General features: G+C 38.4%; 1 protein-coding gene across 2 annotated transcripts in view; it reads left to right on the top strand.

The window, feature by feature from the left end:
* Positions 1-16,539, top strand: part of WLS (wntless Wnt ligand secretion mediator) — a 127,410-nt gene that overhangs the window by 23,566 nt on the left and 87,305 nt on the right. For both annotated transcript variants that reach the window (XM_012653773.1, XM_012653774.1), the window contains exon 2: positions 14,427-14,699. In XM_012653773.1, coding sequence (XP_012509227.1) covers positions 14,427-14,699 — 273 coding nt within the window. The remainder of the gene's footprint in view (positions 1-14,426; positions 14,700-16,539) is intronic.

The raw sequence follows: 16,539 nt of genomic DNA, 5'->3' as shown, positions 1-16,539 counted from the left end.
CATTTCACTGAAGAGGAAACCAAGGGTTAATTCTGTGTTCCCTCAAACAACAGGCTGCTTAGGACATCCCTGGGCTATTTCTCAGGCAAAGACATCTTCTTAGATGTTCAAGTTAAATTTTTATAGAATCATCTCTGATCGCTGGGGCTGTGCACTGAGAGGTAAGGAGAACCCCTGTTTTTTACATCCAAGATCCATACCTTCTAGTTCCATGAATGTTGATTAACACATCCCCCAGGGGAAGAAAACAGAACAGAGAACAGGGAGTGTGTCTGCATCTCCCACCAGATTTTTCTTCTCGATCTGCTGACAGCATTGTAATCATCAACAGTCAGCATTTATTAAGGTCTCACTATGTGCAAGGTACTATAATAGGCTTTTGATATTAGTTATTTTATCTTAAAAACAAACCAGTGAGATAGGTACCCTTAGTACAATTTTATTATACAAAAGGGAAACTAGCATTCTGTAAGTCTAGGTAAGTTGCCCAACTAAATTGCCAGTGAGTAGCAGAGTTGGCATTTGAGCCCAAGTTTTCCTGAGTGGAGAGCTCTTGCTTTTGATTTTTCTTACTCTGTTTTTGTAGATGCCTACAGCAACATAGAGAACTATTTCTGTGAAAGTTAATTTTCCTTGCTACACTGTAATCATTGTTTTCTCTTATGACATACTTTCTTGTAGAGTATAATCTGGGTAAATGTTGAAATATATTAGGAATCCAGCAGTTTACATGAAAATCTGAAAGAATGTTATGAATTGATTTCATTAGCAAATTTTATCAATGATCTCTTGGCTTAGGGCAGTGTATGCCAGGACTTCCATTTCTTCTGAATAATAGACTTAGCTCTGTTGAACTCACTTCTATCATTCTAAAAAATAGAGGTTGGGCATGCTCCAGATTATTTCATTGTATTGGAATGTCTTTGTGTTGTATTAGACTGTGGGTGTATGGGTGACTGGCTGGAAGCTGGAATTGGATTTTTTATTGCTGTTGTTTTTCCCTAAAGGTTTTCATTATGATTAGATTGAAACCACCTTCTCATAGTCTCTATCATGGGGGTATATTTCACTGTACTTACTATATCAGGATGAAATTTTACACATACAGTTGGCAGTAGCTTGCCCTTGCTTGCAGGAATAGTTACTTGGTCTCACCAGTTGTAGGAAGATAGAAAATACCCAGAAGCCATTCACATCCAAACAGTAACAGAATGAGAATTTGACCATTAAGTTCTGTTCCTCTAACACAGCAGTCCCCAATCTTTTGGCACCAGTGACCGGTTTCATGGAAGACAATTTTTCTACAGATTGGGAATGGGAGATAGTTTCAGTTTAATTCAAGTGCATTACATTTGTTGTGCAGTCAAACCTCTCTGCTAATGATAATGTGTATTTGCAGCCGCTCCCCAGCACTAGCATCACCGCTTCATCTCCACCTCAGATCATCAGGCATTAGATTCTCATAAGGAGCGTGCAACCTAGATCCCTCGCATGCGCAGTTTACAGTAGGGTTCATGCTCCTGTGAGAATCTAATACCACTGCTGATCTCACAGGAGGTGGAGCTCAGGCAGTGATGCAAATGATGGGGAGCAGCTGTAAGCACAGATGAAGCTTCACTCCTTGCCGCTCACCTCCTGCTGTGTGGCCCGGTTCCTAACAGGCCACAGACTGGTACTGGTCCATGACCCAGGGGTTGGGAACCGCAGCTCCAACAGATGTGAGAATAAAAGGACAGTGAAGGGACGAGGGGCCTGATGGGGAGGGTTTGGTAGCCTGTACTCTTGGCATATACATTGAACCTAATTTAAAAGGCTATGTTTTTTTAACTTTAAAAGAATGAGTTTCACCATAACATAGAGTACATAAATTTCCTTTAGAATCATGGAATGGCTAAATTAAAAGTATCTAATAGTTGAAATACTGCCTCTTACAGTTGAGAAAACTAAGGCCCAAGATTGGTTGAATAATTTGCCTGGTTAACGGCATATCCAGTACTAGACCCCAACAATCCTGATTCCTGGGATAATTCATTCTGCCAAGAGTCTTATCCTCAAATTTGTGGTAGTTCAGGAAAGGGAGAACAATTTCTGGCCCAGAACTGAAGCTCTGAGTATACGAAGAGTGCTCACAGAATGTTAATGATGGCGGAGGCCCTAAAGGACACCTTGCCATCCCCGCCCTGTGCACCAGTGGACTCCACACCCTTTGCACTCACCAAGTGTCACTGGCAGGAGCACCTCTACTCACACAGGTGCGGGCAGCTCATTTTCTTCAGCTGACCCGGTTAACCTTGGGAGTGTGATTTTATTGATCTCAGCTTTCCTCGCTTAAGACTTGCAACATTGGGACTGCCCAGAATAAATCTAATTCCTCTTCTACATCTTAGTCATTCACATGTTTGACCTTTTATCTGTAACCGCCCCCGATCCGCAGCCCCTTTTTTGAACAAGCTATACACATCCAGCTTCTACACATTCTACCTGTGATGTGACATTTTATTCATTTTCCTTAGATTCCTCTCAGTGAATTACATTATCTGCAGCCTGTGTGAGAAATCTGGGGACATCCTTGACTTCTCTCTTGCTCACCTCCCATGTGCATCACCAGGGCCTGCAAATTGCTCCCGTCCATAGCTCTCTCTTCTAGCCACAATTGCACCTGCCTGTCACCATTCTGAACCTCTGTGGCATCTCCAGACTTCTGATACCCTTTTACACTCTACTGTTACTTCAACATCAGAAGTCTTTCACTGTAATTCTTTGCTAATTCTTTGAGAACTTTCATATATAATTCATTGCTCCAGAGAGAAAAACTCATTTAGAGTTCTGACTGAATAGTGCATACATGCAGCAGAAGGTTTCTTTGCCCAAGTTTCTGTCTGAGCCTGTTCGTAGATTTGATCTCAGAAATGGGATATTGATGCCTTTAGAAGGGAGTGTTTGCTTTTATCTCTGGTAGGGCTTGTTTGGAGGATAGTAATGAAATGGCCCAAAATTTCCCTGCATGTGTTTTTAAGATATGGACTTTGTCATAAAATCTTTAAACATATAGCTATTAATTATATGCATTTGAGGCTGAAATGTGAGTACTTTATCTCATTTTGTCACCAATTTGCTTTTCATCCATTTAGGCCTTTAAAACCCTCAGGGCAGTACTGGGGTAAGGTAAATAACTATAAGTCTTGCCTTTGAGAACCTCAGTTTCTAAAAATTACACTGAAGAGTAGTTATCTAAACATGCTCTTATAATATTAATGTTGGCTAAAAACTCATTGGGAGCAATTTTTCAAAAATTATCATTTTTTTGTTTGCCTGATATCTGCCTCATTTCTTTTGATGTGTAAATTACTTTTCTTCCTGTGGATTAGGGTGATAGCTTAGGACAAGTTCATTTTGATCCTCAAAATTCAGTATGCATTTGATATATTGGTTGACACAGATCTGCAAAAAACCATCCCAGGTCTTTGTAGGAGGTGATCTTCAGTTGCGGCACAGGTGAGACATTGAGAGGTTGCCATCATGGAAAGCAGCTGAGTGTCAGTCTTAAATGCACTTTGATACAGGCAGGCCGTGGATCTAATCCACTATGGCATTTAAAAATGGTGACTAATGGATATTTTTTTGGGTGTTGTTTTTTTGTTTGTTTGTTTTTGAGACAGAGTCTTGCTCTGTCACCCAGGCTGGAATACAGTGGCCTGATCATAGCTCACTGCAGCCTTGGACTCTTGGGCTCAAGGGATCCTTCTGCCTCAGTCTCCTGAGTAACCGCAACTATAGGTGCACACCACCACACCTGGCTAATTTTTTAAATTTTTTGTAGCGATAGCGTCTTGCTATGTCTCCCAGGCTGGTCTTCAGTTCATGGGCTCAAGCAATTCTCCTGCCTCTGCCTCCTAAAGCACTGGAATTATAGGCATGAGCAACCATGCCCAGCCCTAATAAGTGTTTGATGAAAGTTTGTTAGGTAAATCAAGCATAACTTAACATTAATGCATTTAATATGACATAAAAACCGTACAATGTAAATAGTTCAATTCAGGTTTGGAGGACTTACATGTTCAAATTTCTATGCTTAGTACCACAGGGAGAAATAAGATGTGGTCCCTCCCCTCAAAAGCTTATAATTTTGTAGGGTTCAGAAGCTATGTCTGAAAATAAAGTAGAATGCTATCATAAAGATGTAGGCCAGGGAATATTGGCACAAAAGGAAGTAAGGATCATTTGTTACTGAAGGAAAACCAGAGAAGGCCTCTAAGGGTGGCACATTACAGGCATTTAACAAATTGAATGAAGGAAATGGCACTTGAGCTAGAACGTAGAACTGATGAAACTTAAAATATTTAAAAATTGCATAGTGATTTTAATTTTATTATTTCTGTGTTTTAAAAAAATGAACCATCCCTGAGAATGTGAATGTTAAAACTGCAGGTTACCCTTAAAATTTACCTCTATCCTCAATACTAGGGAATTCACAAATTATAAAGGGCCTGCCTCTTCTTTGAATAATCAGGGAAGGGAATACGATTATTCTTGGCATTTGTGAAATTCCAGTTGAAGTCAATAACAGGCCTTGTTTGTCCTTAGCCTCAGCTTACACTGTACACCACTACATTTTTGACCCTTCAGAATGCCAGTTGCTTTGATCTGTTTATCTGAAACTGGTCCGAAAATGGAGAAAAACAAACTAATAAACTGTGTGCAGTTCCTTATTGGGCCTTAAATTTTTCCATGCCCTAGTATACTGCATATATGACTAGGAGACGTTATCATTTTGCTGTGACTGAGAGAAGCTTATATTTAGTACGGGCTCTTATCTATCCAGCGACTTCCTGAATGTTTGCATGGGTGGGGAACTCACCCTTCCTGAGTCAAACTGTGCCACTGTTTGCCTACTTTGATTAGCAGTAAATTCTTCCGTAGGTTGCTGTGGAGTCATCCTTCCTCAGATTGTATCCCTGTCTCTTTCTCTGCCTACATGGACTATAACAGACTCTCCCATGGCAGCTCTGTGTTTCTCAGTCAAGTCTTCTCCAGGCTAACATCCAAAGACTGCCTGCCTGGAATATGTGAAGTTATAACCAAGACCTCAGTAAAACACAGGAGGGATTCAAGTGAGTTTAGTGCATTTTCAGGAGCCTGTTCTTCCACCATCCCTTTATGGAAGTCTTTGAGGTCCTCTGCCCCTCACTGTAAGTCTCCCAGATGAGCTACTCTGCCACCTCCCTTTACCAGCGCTAGTTAGAGCCTTGCCTGTGGAGCTTCAGCAAGCTCCTATGGCCACAGTCTTCTTCATCCGTCTCTCGACTCTACAAATTACCTAATCTTAGAAAGCTAATGAATAGCAAGTGCTAATAAATAAACGGACAGTTGCGAGGCAATGTGGTATATCGGAAGGAGCACTGGATTTGAAGTCAGACCTGGGTTCTAGTTCCAGCTCTGCTACTTACTGGTGGGACAAAACCCACTAATCTTCTGAATGTGCAAAGGGAATAATTATAATGACTTTACCTGTTTACTAGGAGGATTATATGACCTATGTATGTGAAAGTGCTTTGTAGTCCACATACTAGTTATCATTCATATTCATTATTAATATTAATAATATTGATAAAAGTAGGATATCTGTAACTTATAAATAATAAGTGTCTGATAATAAATTATAAATGACAAACATTGGAAATTTATAGAGTGTAATAGGTAGTTCAGAAAAAGCAACTGACTATTTCTCCTAGAATATTTAATTTTGGGGTTTCCCAACCCTAAAATTCCAGTACAGAAGCGTGCCCATGGCGAGCTTGTTCAAGTGGAGCCTGTTGTCCACCTTTTTGTCACACCTGCCCTTACAGCTCTGCCACAGCAGGTCTGGGGGCCTCTACAGAGGCTCTGAGAGGTTCCCACACAAGAGCTGGTGCGCCCTCCATGCCAGGTTTATGAGATCATAGCCCAAGGTAGTGAATTATAAGATGCTATAATTCACTTTCCATAGGTGGTCTTGGCTGCATTCCACACAGCCTTTTGGCTGACAGGTTGCTGATTTTGAAGCACTGGCACAAAGTCAAAAATTTAGCCCAGACGACTGGTTTGCCGAGCAGTGAGCAATAACGTCAACAGATGAGCCATTGGATTTTTCTGTGGAGGTCTTTTGTGTTCACTTCATGTGTATTTAATTTTTGCTGTTTTGAGTATTTCTAGAATGATGGAGAAATAGTAATCACAGGCATTTTTCAGGGATAGAGGTTAGAATTAGTAATTTGATGTACTTCTGTCAGGCTTCTTGATTTCGCCTCTCTTTACTGCCGGATGCCAAAGGAGAGGGTCATTTTTTTAATCCTAATTCAGGCCACTGGATTGCTCCTCCAATTAGCACATCTAATGGTTGGCAGATTTTATGTGCTAAATCTCTGGCAGGGCCTTTTATGTGCACTTTATGATTTTTTTTTTCAAAAAGAGAAAAAAAAAACTGGCACCAATCTTGAGCCTAAAATAATTTCATGTTTACCACAGCATTTCAAATACTATGTAAGAGTTTGGCTCACTGTCCCAAAGCACTCTAATTTTTTTCCTCTTGGTTCCAACGCTCCTCAATTCCACGGGATCCAAGCCAGGCAAGTAATGTAAGCCAAGTGGCGCTGCTTGTTTGCCGCGTAGATTCTGACAAATATAGAGTAATTCTTCTATTCTTCAAAGCCGTTACATCTTTGGCTCTACAACAATTGAGGTTGCGGGCCAAGCATTTAAAATCTTCATCTGCCTAAGATGTAAACATAAAAGTATTTTTCAATATTTTTTGAGTCAGAATGAATTACACAAGTGTTTGCTACGATTTCTGAATCTCTGCTGTCAAAATGTCTGTCATTTATTCATAAGTGTATGTTGTAGAAAACTATTTTTAAATAAATGCTTGACTTTTGTGTGTACAGTACAAATTACTTTGCATTCAACTTGGCAAATGTGGTGTGTGTGTTTTGGTGGTAGTAGTCTGGTGTAGAGGAATGTTCTGTTGCATTAAAAAAAATTAGCTTTCCTCGAACAGATGTTAACATAATTAACTACTTATTGAACATTGCTGGCAAGAATGAATTTCATTTCATTTAGCGTACCCCATTTCATGCACAAGGGCACAGCTATGATAACCCAAAACCACTTCTCCAGGTCTAGTCTCTGCAGACACACTTTCAGTTGTCCAGTAATTGAGTTTGAATTGTGCAATAATATTTCATTTAGTAATCTAGTAAGATTTAATTGGTATGGTTGATATATAGAAGGATTTCATCTTCAAAGTGAGTGGCAGAAGTGGAGTAAGTGACCATTATAACTTGAGCAATTTCAGTGAGGGAATTAACAGACTGAGTCAGTTAAGTAATAAGTCAGTTTAACACAAGTATTTGTACTTTCTTTAGCTGAAATATTTGAAGCACTCATTCTAATGAGACATCCTAAAACTTAGATAAGTGCCATGGCAGTTAAGATTAAGAAATCTTTTTAGGAACCGACCTCGAGTGAACGGTAAGCAGGATTGGCTCCTAAGACCTCCCAACTCAACCAGATAACGTGATCTGGCTCCTTGAGTCATGCAGTATATTCCACGTTTCCTTTTAACCAGACTTAAGGCTTTTTAAACTTGAGAAAGGCATGGGGAATGTCTGAGGGCAATCAATCAGGCATATTGAAAAGCTAATTTCTAAATTTAGCTGAAGATTCTCATAGGTTAAATGAGAGGGCATTTAATGGGGGCATTGGAATAAGAATCGTAGTTGTATAAATAGAAGGAATTCATCCAGTTTTCTTTTTTTCTGCCACCTATGTTCTTTTTCCCCCTCTTCTTCACCCTCCCCACCTTGAAGCACATTAGAAAATCCTAAGCAGTCTCTGGAATTGTCCATGTCCTCGATGCCAATACATTTCATATAAGTTCTCATAAGGAAAGCAGAGGTACACAAATTGGCAGAGTTTAGAATCAATTTGAGCATATACTTTTTCATTAACTTCTTATAAATACCATTCATAGTGAGGCAATGGAGGTTCTCTCTACATTATCAAATGAAATGGATGAAGCCATTAGCTTTATTGTTTAGGTGAAAGTTTTGGGGGGCTTACATTCTCCAGCTATTTCTTTTGTTTTCCACTTCTGAAGATATCAGACATAAGCTAAGTAATTCTTAGTGTCCCCCTAACCATTAACTCTATCCTTTTAAATCAGCCCCAGTTATCATTATTTTTAATAAAGACTAATACTTCTAGTAGCCAAAAATCTTTTATGGAACAAAGTAGAGAACAAATAAAATGAAATTATAAAAAAGTAGACAAATAAATGAAATATTCACATTTTTACAGATTGCAGAGATGGTGATAGCAGGTTTTTAACTAAGACTAGGTTTCAGGTGTTAAATCAGCCTGCCTCTTGGGTCAGTAGAACAAAATATCTGCTAGTTACTGTCTGTATGTTTTAAAATCATTGTATATTGTTTTGCTGTCATTTTTGTTAGCTAAATCCTATTATAAAAATAAAATTTTCTAAAACATTTCTGAAATCTTTGACCATTTTTACTTAAAGTCATTACATTTTTTAAATTGTGGGGTTCTGATCATTACTGCTTGTAAACGTGAATTACCCTTTCAACTGCTCTGTTCTCCACATTCCTTCCCCTTATAGCCCAAAGCAGATTAATCTTTAAATATCATCTTTGTTGCAAGGCAGACATTCTTCCTCTAATTTAGGGGAAGGCTATTATTACCTGATGATTGAGGCTTCAAAGGCTCTTTGGGGCCCCTGGTGGGAATAGGAGGTGGATCTTCTCCTGTTCCCTCCTGACCACCCTCTTGCCCTCCCACCCCGCTTCTTCCAGCAGATCTCTTGTCTGGCCTTCTTGCTATTTAAAGGACAGAAATAGGTGTCTTAAAAGGAAACATCCCCCCAAATACAAATTCTTTGTTCTGTGCAGATCTCTTTATTACTCCTTCTTTATGGTGCTCTGTAGAGTGGAGCAGGGACTCGCAAGGCACCCTGGTGGAATTCTGCCACTGGTTAGGAGAGGCAAGGGCAGACACAGACAAAGTTAGGAGTGATGCTGCATTTTGCACCTGTTAAATGGCCTCGTTTTAATTTTTAGTACTCAAGCACAGACATCTGCAGAAAATGTGATTGTTTTAGGAATCCTGTGACCTGGCACTTGCTCTTCCTCAGAGGCTTCCCTTCTCACCTCCCTCCTTTTTCCCTTGGCTACCACCTGCTGTCTTTCAAGGCTAAGTCCTGCACACAGCCAACCCTTCTTACAACCAAAGCATCCCGTGCAAACCTCTGTCAGAGCAATTTGCAATCAGGATGTAATTCTCTGCTGACTTCTCAGCCTCCCACACTAGACTGTGAGCAGCTCACAGTCTGACACTGTTATTTGTCTCTGTCTTTAGTTAGCACAATGCCCGCATAATAGTAATACTCCTAGGTAATTTCTAAAGAAATCTACATTACTTGTGATAAACCAAAGAAATAAATAGTCTGTGTTGGCTTAAATGGAGACCATGTGTCATGTAAGCATGCTGTTTTAGTTTTATTTTAACTTTTCTAGGAGACAACCAAGTCTTGTATCTCTCTCTAACTCTTTAATTATAGGTTCTGGAGGGAGTAGGGGCTAATGATTTGTTGTTGACTCAACTTTGAGCAGGATAAATGGTAGTCGTTGGCTAGATGGTAATTTGTAAACTGGATAGCCATTTGAAATGAAATAACAGGAAGCTGACTGGAGTCAATGAATAGTCTTCCAAAAGAAGTACTACAGGTTTAGTCATTGTTCACTTACACTTTTATTCAAGGTTACATTGTAATGATGACTGGAATTTTTGTCTCATTCTAGTGTATTCATTTCTTCTACTTCCCAAATATCTGATTATTGCCTTTTTTCAGGTAATGTCAGATGAAATATAGCATTCACCATGATTATAATTAATTTTCCCCACAATTATTTATGTATTGTCTGCTTTCTCTATTATTTGGACATTCCATATGGCTGGTGTCTTATTAGGTTCACTCCAGCACCTAACAGTGTCTAGCACATAGTAGGTGCTCAAGACATGTTTGGAGAATGTAGTATGAGCTGCAGTAATGTGTATAATTGAGGGATCACTGGGTTTTCAAAGAGGCTTCAAGCTGTATTCGTGCATTTTTCCACAATCTTGAACTTGTTAGAAGTCTTACTGATTTCATGTCACTTTAAAATTAAATATTGTATAGTATCATATTTCACAATTCACGTACTGTAGTGGAAAAATGGAGGCAAAAAATATCGTATTGAAACACAGGTTAGGAAAGAAAAAATGGCCCATGTTTGACATAGTAAAAGGAATAGAACTCAAAATGGGCCAGTGTTTTCAATGAATAGCTTGTGATTTTATAACTTCAGTGCTATTCTCAATACTCTCTTAACCTACCATAAGTTAACCAATTCACAGAGACTAGGCATATTCATTTTTGGCCAGATTACTCTGTTCAATTGTACTGACATAGAAGTAGCTTTTGGCCTACTTGTTTTTAACTAAATTATATGCTACAAATGGGTAGAGGGGACATTTATAATGTGTGCTGAGGCAGCTGGGTGATATTGCATTACTATCCTAGGAATACTGAGGAATGGTTATTTTTAGTTTTCACCTGAGCAAACATGACTCAGTTTGTTGACCTGAATTCATCCAGCCCTTTCTTAAATACACATGGTCTATTAATCCCTAGAACCATGCTAGTGACTCAGTAAGGCCTTCATTACAAATACCTGTTGGTTGATTGTGGCTTGTTCAAAGGTTGCAGGTAATTTAACTTCCTTCATTTAGATCTTTTCTCTTACAACAAAATTTCTCACTTTTTTTTTTTAATTTAAAGACAAATCAAATTTCTTTTGATTCTAGACACTATTTTGTGATCCGTATAGTCCTAATTTTGGCTACAACCAATGAAAACACCTGTGGTAGGCAACCAGCTGCTAGCTATAAGCTTTGCTTTCAGTTTACTCGATATGTTTTCTACATAAAGAAACACCTGAGTATTCACTTTTAGCTGGAGTAGGAAGTTGTCCTGAGCTGTAAAGGTAGCATTGGGGGAAACATTAACTGTCCATGTTTAAATATCAGGATGTCTGTTTACTTTCTCAAATAATACATGTTTTCCCTACTGGATAAAATGAAAATGTTGAATTATTTTCTGATTTTTAAGTTATGCAAAATGTTTTTGAGGCTAGAGGACTAATTTATTCGAGTGGAGAAAAATATTTGTGATTCGCATAGTATAGCTTAAGAAGCACTTGAGGCTTCTCCAAGTTCATTGCCATGATCTTTATGAAAGTATTAGTATTCCTGGGATTTTTTTTCTTTATGAAAGAAACACTAGACTAATGAAAGAATGAAAATAATGCAGGCCACTAAAAAGGCTGGAGTTCACTGCATCCATTAAAAATGCAGCCTTTGTGCCCGTAAAGTGTTCAGCTTCTCTGTTATTAAGTTTGGAATGTGGTTTTGGAGCTTAGCTGAGGAACTTGGCTAGTTATTTTTCATTTTGGTCTGAGGAGTGAGAGACTTGTTTTTCAAAAGGAGAAAGAAAAATGAAAAAGGTTAGGTTCCTTTTGGAAGAATAGAAGTTTTAAAATGTAGTAACTATTTTCTGCAGCAAATAGTCAGTTTGAGTATGTTAGCCAAAGATAGAATTCATGACTTCTGTCTCACTGTTTATTTCTCCAACCACATTAAAAAGGGTTAGGTTAAATGTGCCATTTGGCCTTTCTAATGTCAGTGGGCTAGTTAGCTGAGTCAGGGTAACCCAAGTTTGATTGACTCATATTTCTAATAATAATCCAAATGTCTGATTTTAGGTGGATTAGATGTAAAAAGTCTTCATGATACAGTTTTGAGTTTAAAAAAAAGAAACTTCCCTAGCATGAGTTGGTGGTGACTCTGTGTTGCAGTGCTCAGCGTACTATATTGAAGGACTTCCAGCTAGAGTTCAGTAGTGTTAAATTTCTGTTAAGTTTTAGTAGACATTGTCCCAATTTTCTGCAAACATAACATTTTACTACTCAAAGTTTACCATTAGGATAGATATTTAGGGACAGAAAAAAATGTAGATTTGAACATTAGAAGTAGGGCAGAATATTAATAATACATACTTTTTGCCTCCTAAGAGATTTTCTTTTTGCTTTACATCTTCCTCCAGTCCCTGTCTGATCTCTATTAAATAAGAGATAATTTCTGCTAAGAAAAGATCTGTAAACATAGTATGTCAAGTGTCAGATGCACGGAAACAAACATATTTAAACTACACACATAAACCATAATTTATAATGTTTTCCTTTTACTAGTAACTTTCAAAGAAAAGTTTAATAGATATGTTTTTAAACTATACTGTACTGGCAAGACCCACATGAAGAAAACAATGAAAGTTTTCAAAGAAATCTAAAAATAGACTCCAGATAATGGAGAATCAAGGACTGTTCTTTTGGTGGGAAAACTAAATGTTGGGAAAGGATGCTGTTTCTGTCCACATTAATTTATAGATGTAATTTAATCCCAATCAAAATCCCAGCAAAAACATACAAATTTGAAATGGATTGGGGAGGAGAGTTACGCTATCAGATATTGATAAAAACCATCAATTTATAGGATTCAAAACATTTTACTAGCCCATGAATTGATAGTTCATTACTTGACAAAGAGCAGATTATTCAAAAACATATATTGGTATACATGGAGTAACGGTGATGTCGTAAATCAATAAGACGGGAGGGTTTGTTCAATAAAGGATAATTTAAATATTTAAGAAAAGTAAAACTCTTCTCATTTCTTATAGCAAATTCCAGATGGATCAACTATTTAAATATCAGAAAAAATAAAGTTGTAAGAAATAACTAGAAGTCAATATAAATATGTAGCTTTTTATTGAATTCGGAGATAGAGAAAGTCAGTCTAAGCATAAAAGTATGAAAAAAACATAAAAAGAGAGATTCTATATAAGATCTGGAACTTCTCTATATTTAAATGTGCCATAAACAAATTTAGATAGCAGATGGAAAAGTTAGGGGAAATTTCCAACAAAAAATATTAGGCAAGGAATGATTCCTATTTATAGATAGCCTTTACAAGTTGATGAAGGACTAGTTAATTTTGGTATATTGTATAATTGACTATTTTGCAACCACTAATTGAAAAATTTTAATTATAAAGAAAATATTTATAATAGCTAGTATTTCATACTTTTTGTGTGCTCAAGCACTGTTCTGAATGCTTTTTATATGTTAACTTGTTTAATGTATACAGTGACTCAGAGAGGTAGGTACTGTTATTATTGCCATTTAAGAGATGATAAAACTAATACATAGACAGGCCTAGTAATTCCGCCAAAACTTTCTGAGCGTGGATTAGTAGTAGCACAACTAGAAATGGGAGATCCCGGATTTGACAGCAGACAGCTTGGCTCCAGAGCTGGTGAGATTAATCACATACTATTTTGCTTCTCTAATCAAATAAAAAGAAAAGACTACAAAACCATGTATAATGTGACTCTATTTTATGAATATATGTGTTAATATTTGTATGTATTTTAAATTTATACAATTTAATTTATGTATAAACTTTTGTCTAATTATATACTCATAGAAAAGACAGATAGTAATTTGGTATTTTTCCAACAGTGGTTACTTCCCTCTAGTGGGATTTTGGGTAAATGTTGTTTTGAACTTAAAAATTCTATATTTTCCAAATTTTCTATTATAGTCATGTAACCGTTACATAATCACAAAATAGTGTTTTTTTGAAGTTATATATTTCAAATTTGATTTGTTCTCTTGAAATGCATGGGTGATATTTTAGCACATCTTAAAAGTATCAGCCAATGCTAGAGTTTCCACCCTCTGAGAGGTACCAAGCTAAGTGGGGGCCCATAAGTCTTTCTCTCAAACAAAAGCTGTGTTATCATTTTCGAGCTGAGAGCAATCTTAGGAGCCCATCGTCTTGTTTCTCAGAGGAGGGCCCTGCAGCTATTGTAGATTTAATTGACTTACCCAAGATTCACTGAGTAAATTATTAAACAGCCTTCAGACCCAGGTCTTCTGACTTCAGACACTGCTCTACAAAGCGCCAGAGCCCGCCAAGCATCAGACAGGTGGGAACAGTAGCATAGTTCACAATTTTTGTGACATTGTTTTGCAGTTGAGGAGGCAAGTGAACTAGAGTGATTACAGATGTGTTCTTTAAATAACAGTGATTGGAAACACAATGGGAAGGCTCTCAGGGAAACTTTTATAGAATGTCTGAAGGTCACTTAAGGACCCTCGGATCCCCTTTGTGGAAGGCAGCCCAAAACCTGGAGGGAAGATGGGAGTGGAAAGAACAAGAACCAGAAACGATCACTTCAGTAGATGGTTTTTCTAAAACAGACATTCTCTTTTCAGCTCCAGGGCCCACGTCGGCAGTGTCCTACATGTCGGTGAAATGCGTGGATGTGCGTAAGAACCATCACAAGACAAAGTGGCTAATGCCTTGGGGACCCAATCACTGTGACAAGATCCGGGACATCGAGGAAGCAATTCCAAGGGAGATCGAAGCCAATGACATTGTGTTTTCCGTCCACATTCCCCTCCCCTCCATGGAGATGAGTCCGTGGTTCCAGTTCATGCTGTTTATCCTGCAGCTGGACATTGCATTCAAGCTGAACAACCAAATCAGTAAGTATGCTCCTCTCAGCCCTCTCTTCCCTCTGGGAACTTCCCCTTTTGGGTTCTTTTAGAGCCAGTTCTAATAACAGTAAAAATGATAATAGTAGTAGCAGACAATTATTGACTACTTACTACTTACGAGGCATTTGCTGAGTACCTGACTTGTGTTAACCCATTAAATCTTCCCAGCAATTCCTTGAGGTGGGTCTTACTATTTCATTTAACAGATAGAGCACTTGGGCACCGGTGAAGCTGCCCAAAGTCTGAAGACTAGAGAATGAACGAGCTGAGGTTTCTAACTCGGAAAGCTGTCCTAACCACCAAGCTTCATCCCCTCTCTAGTGCCACAGGGGAGTTCACCCCCATAGAGTGACTTGAGGGCTTCAGAAAGGTCCTTTGTGTGTACCTATCTTTCCCTACTGAGCTTTGGGTAAAGCGACGGCCTTTGTAAAAGATCCCTGTCAAAATGGGAATGGCAACCCACGAGCACCTGTTTACTCACTAAACCAGGTTATCGTTTTTAGCTTACTCTGTCGTGGTTCCAAATTCTGAGGGCATAAGACATAGAAATGTTTCATGGGGAGGAAATTATTGAGTGGAGTGCTTTCTGGGAGGCAGAGATATGTGTGGCATCTGGGGACAGTATTAAGAATCTTACACTGAGAAGAAAGAAACCTTTTTTTGTTTCTTCACTGAAACAGCATCAGGGATGCGAGGGAAACAGAAAAAATGTGTTAAACACAACTCTGCCTGGGGCCTATCCATGGATTGAAGCACTATTTCTAAATATAATTTTTGTGTATCGGCAAAATAATCTTGATATATAATTATGTTAATTTTACCGTTTAGGATTTGGAGCAGTGTATGTGCTTGATTGACATCTTATCCAAAATGAACAAACATAACATCATGCTGAGATAATTTTCTAGAACGTAGTTTTCTTTTTCTCATTCATTCAATCTTTTGCCTATTACTTCAAACTGTTTTTGAGTACCCACTCCTGCCGGGCATTGTATTGATGCCTGGACATGCTGTCCTTCAAGGGGCTTACAGTCAAGTGGAAATGACAGACAAGTAACCAATTATTGCAGTATGGTGTGCTGAGCACTGTAACAAGGTATGCCCAGGAGGCTATGGAATATAAAGCAAAGACTTCATAGTGGAGAAAGGGAAGGCTGCCCTGGCAGGTGTGTGGGTGGGTTTGAGGGGTGTACATGGACAGCTGTTTGAGGTGAGTGTTGTTAAAGAGAGAAAAGCCTGGTGAAGAAGTTGGAGGAAAGTGGGAGAGCATTCTGCATAGAAGGGAATGGCTGATAAGATGGTCCAAATTTGCACAGCAGCCCGAAGCATTCAAATGGTATGTCCCATGTCCCTAATCTCTTGCCCATTGCATCACTCACTCATTCATTTATGGGTTGTGCAACACATTTATTCATTCATTCATTCAACCTTTATTAAGTCTCAACCATACGTTAAACACTAGGTACTGAGGATATAAGGCATGGTTATTGTAAGGAGTTAGGGGAGGGGGCACCTGGAAAAACAGACACTTAAACTTACACATGGGAAAGAATGTACTATGTGCTTTAACAAGAGGAATAGACAATGTAATGTGTGAGCTTTGGAAGGGAAAGAGTTTTCTATGAAGTTCAAAACTATGAGTCTAAAAGTGTTTTACAAACCTCAAAATTTGGGTATTAGTAGTCCTAGTCCTAAGGATGTATTCAAGAAAAGGAGAACAAGGACAGTAAGAGGAGCCATGGGAGGATGAGATAGGTGGATCTGATGTATGTAGTTTGGGTAGAAAGGTTAAGGGCACCGTATTCTGGGCTGGTTGCCTATGGTGTAT

Source organism: Propithecus coquereli, unplaced genomic scaffold (assembly GCF_000956105.1).
Source record: "Propithecus coquereli isolate 6110/MARCELLA unplaced genomic scaffold, Pcoq_1.0 Scaffold427, whole genome shotgun sequence".
Taxonomy (NCBI): domain Eukaryota; kingdom Metazoa; phylum Chordata; class Mammalia; order Primates; family Indriidae; genus Propithecus; species Propithecus coquereli.
The sequence above is the reverse complement of the archived record's forward strand: the minus strand, read 5'-3'. Positions and strand labels throughout refer to the sequence as shown.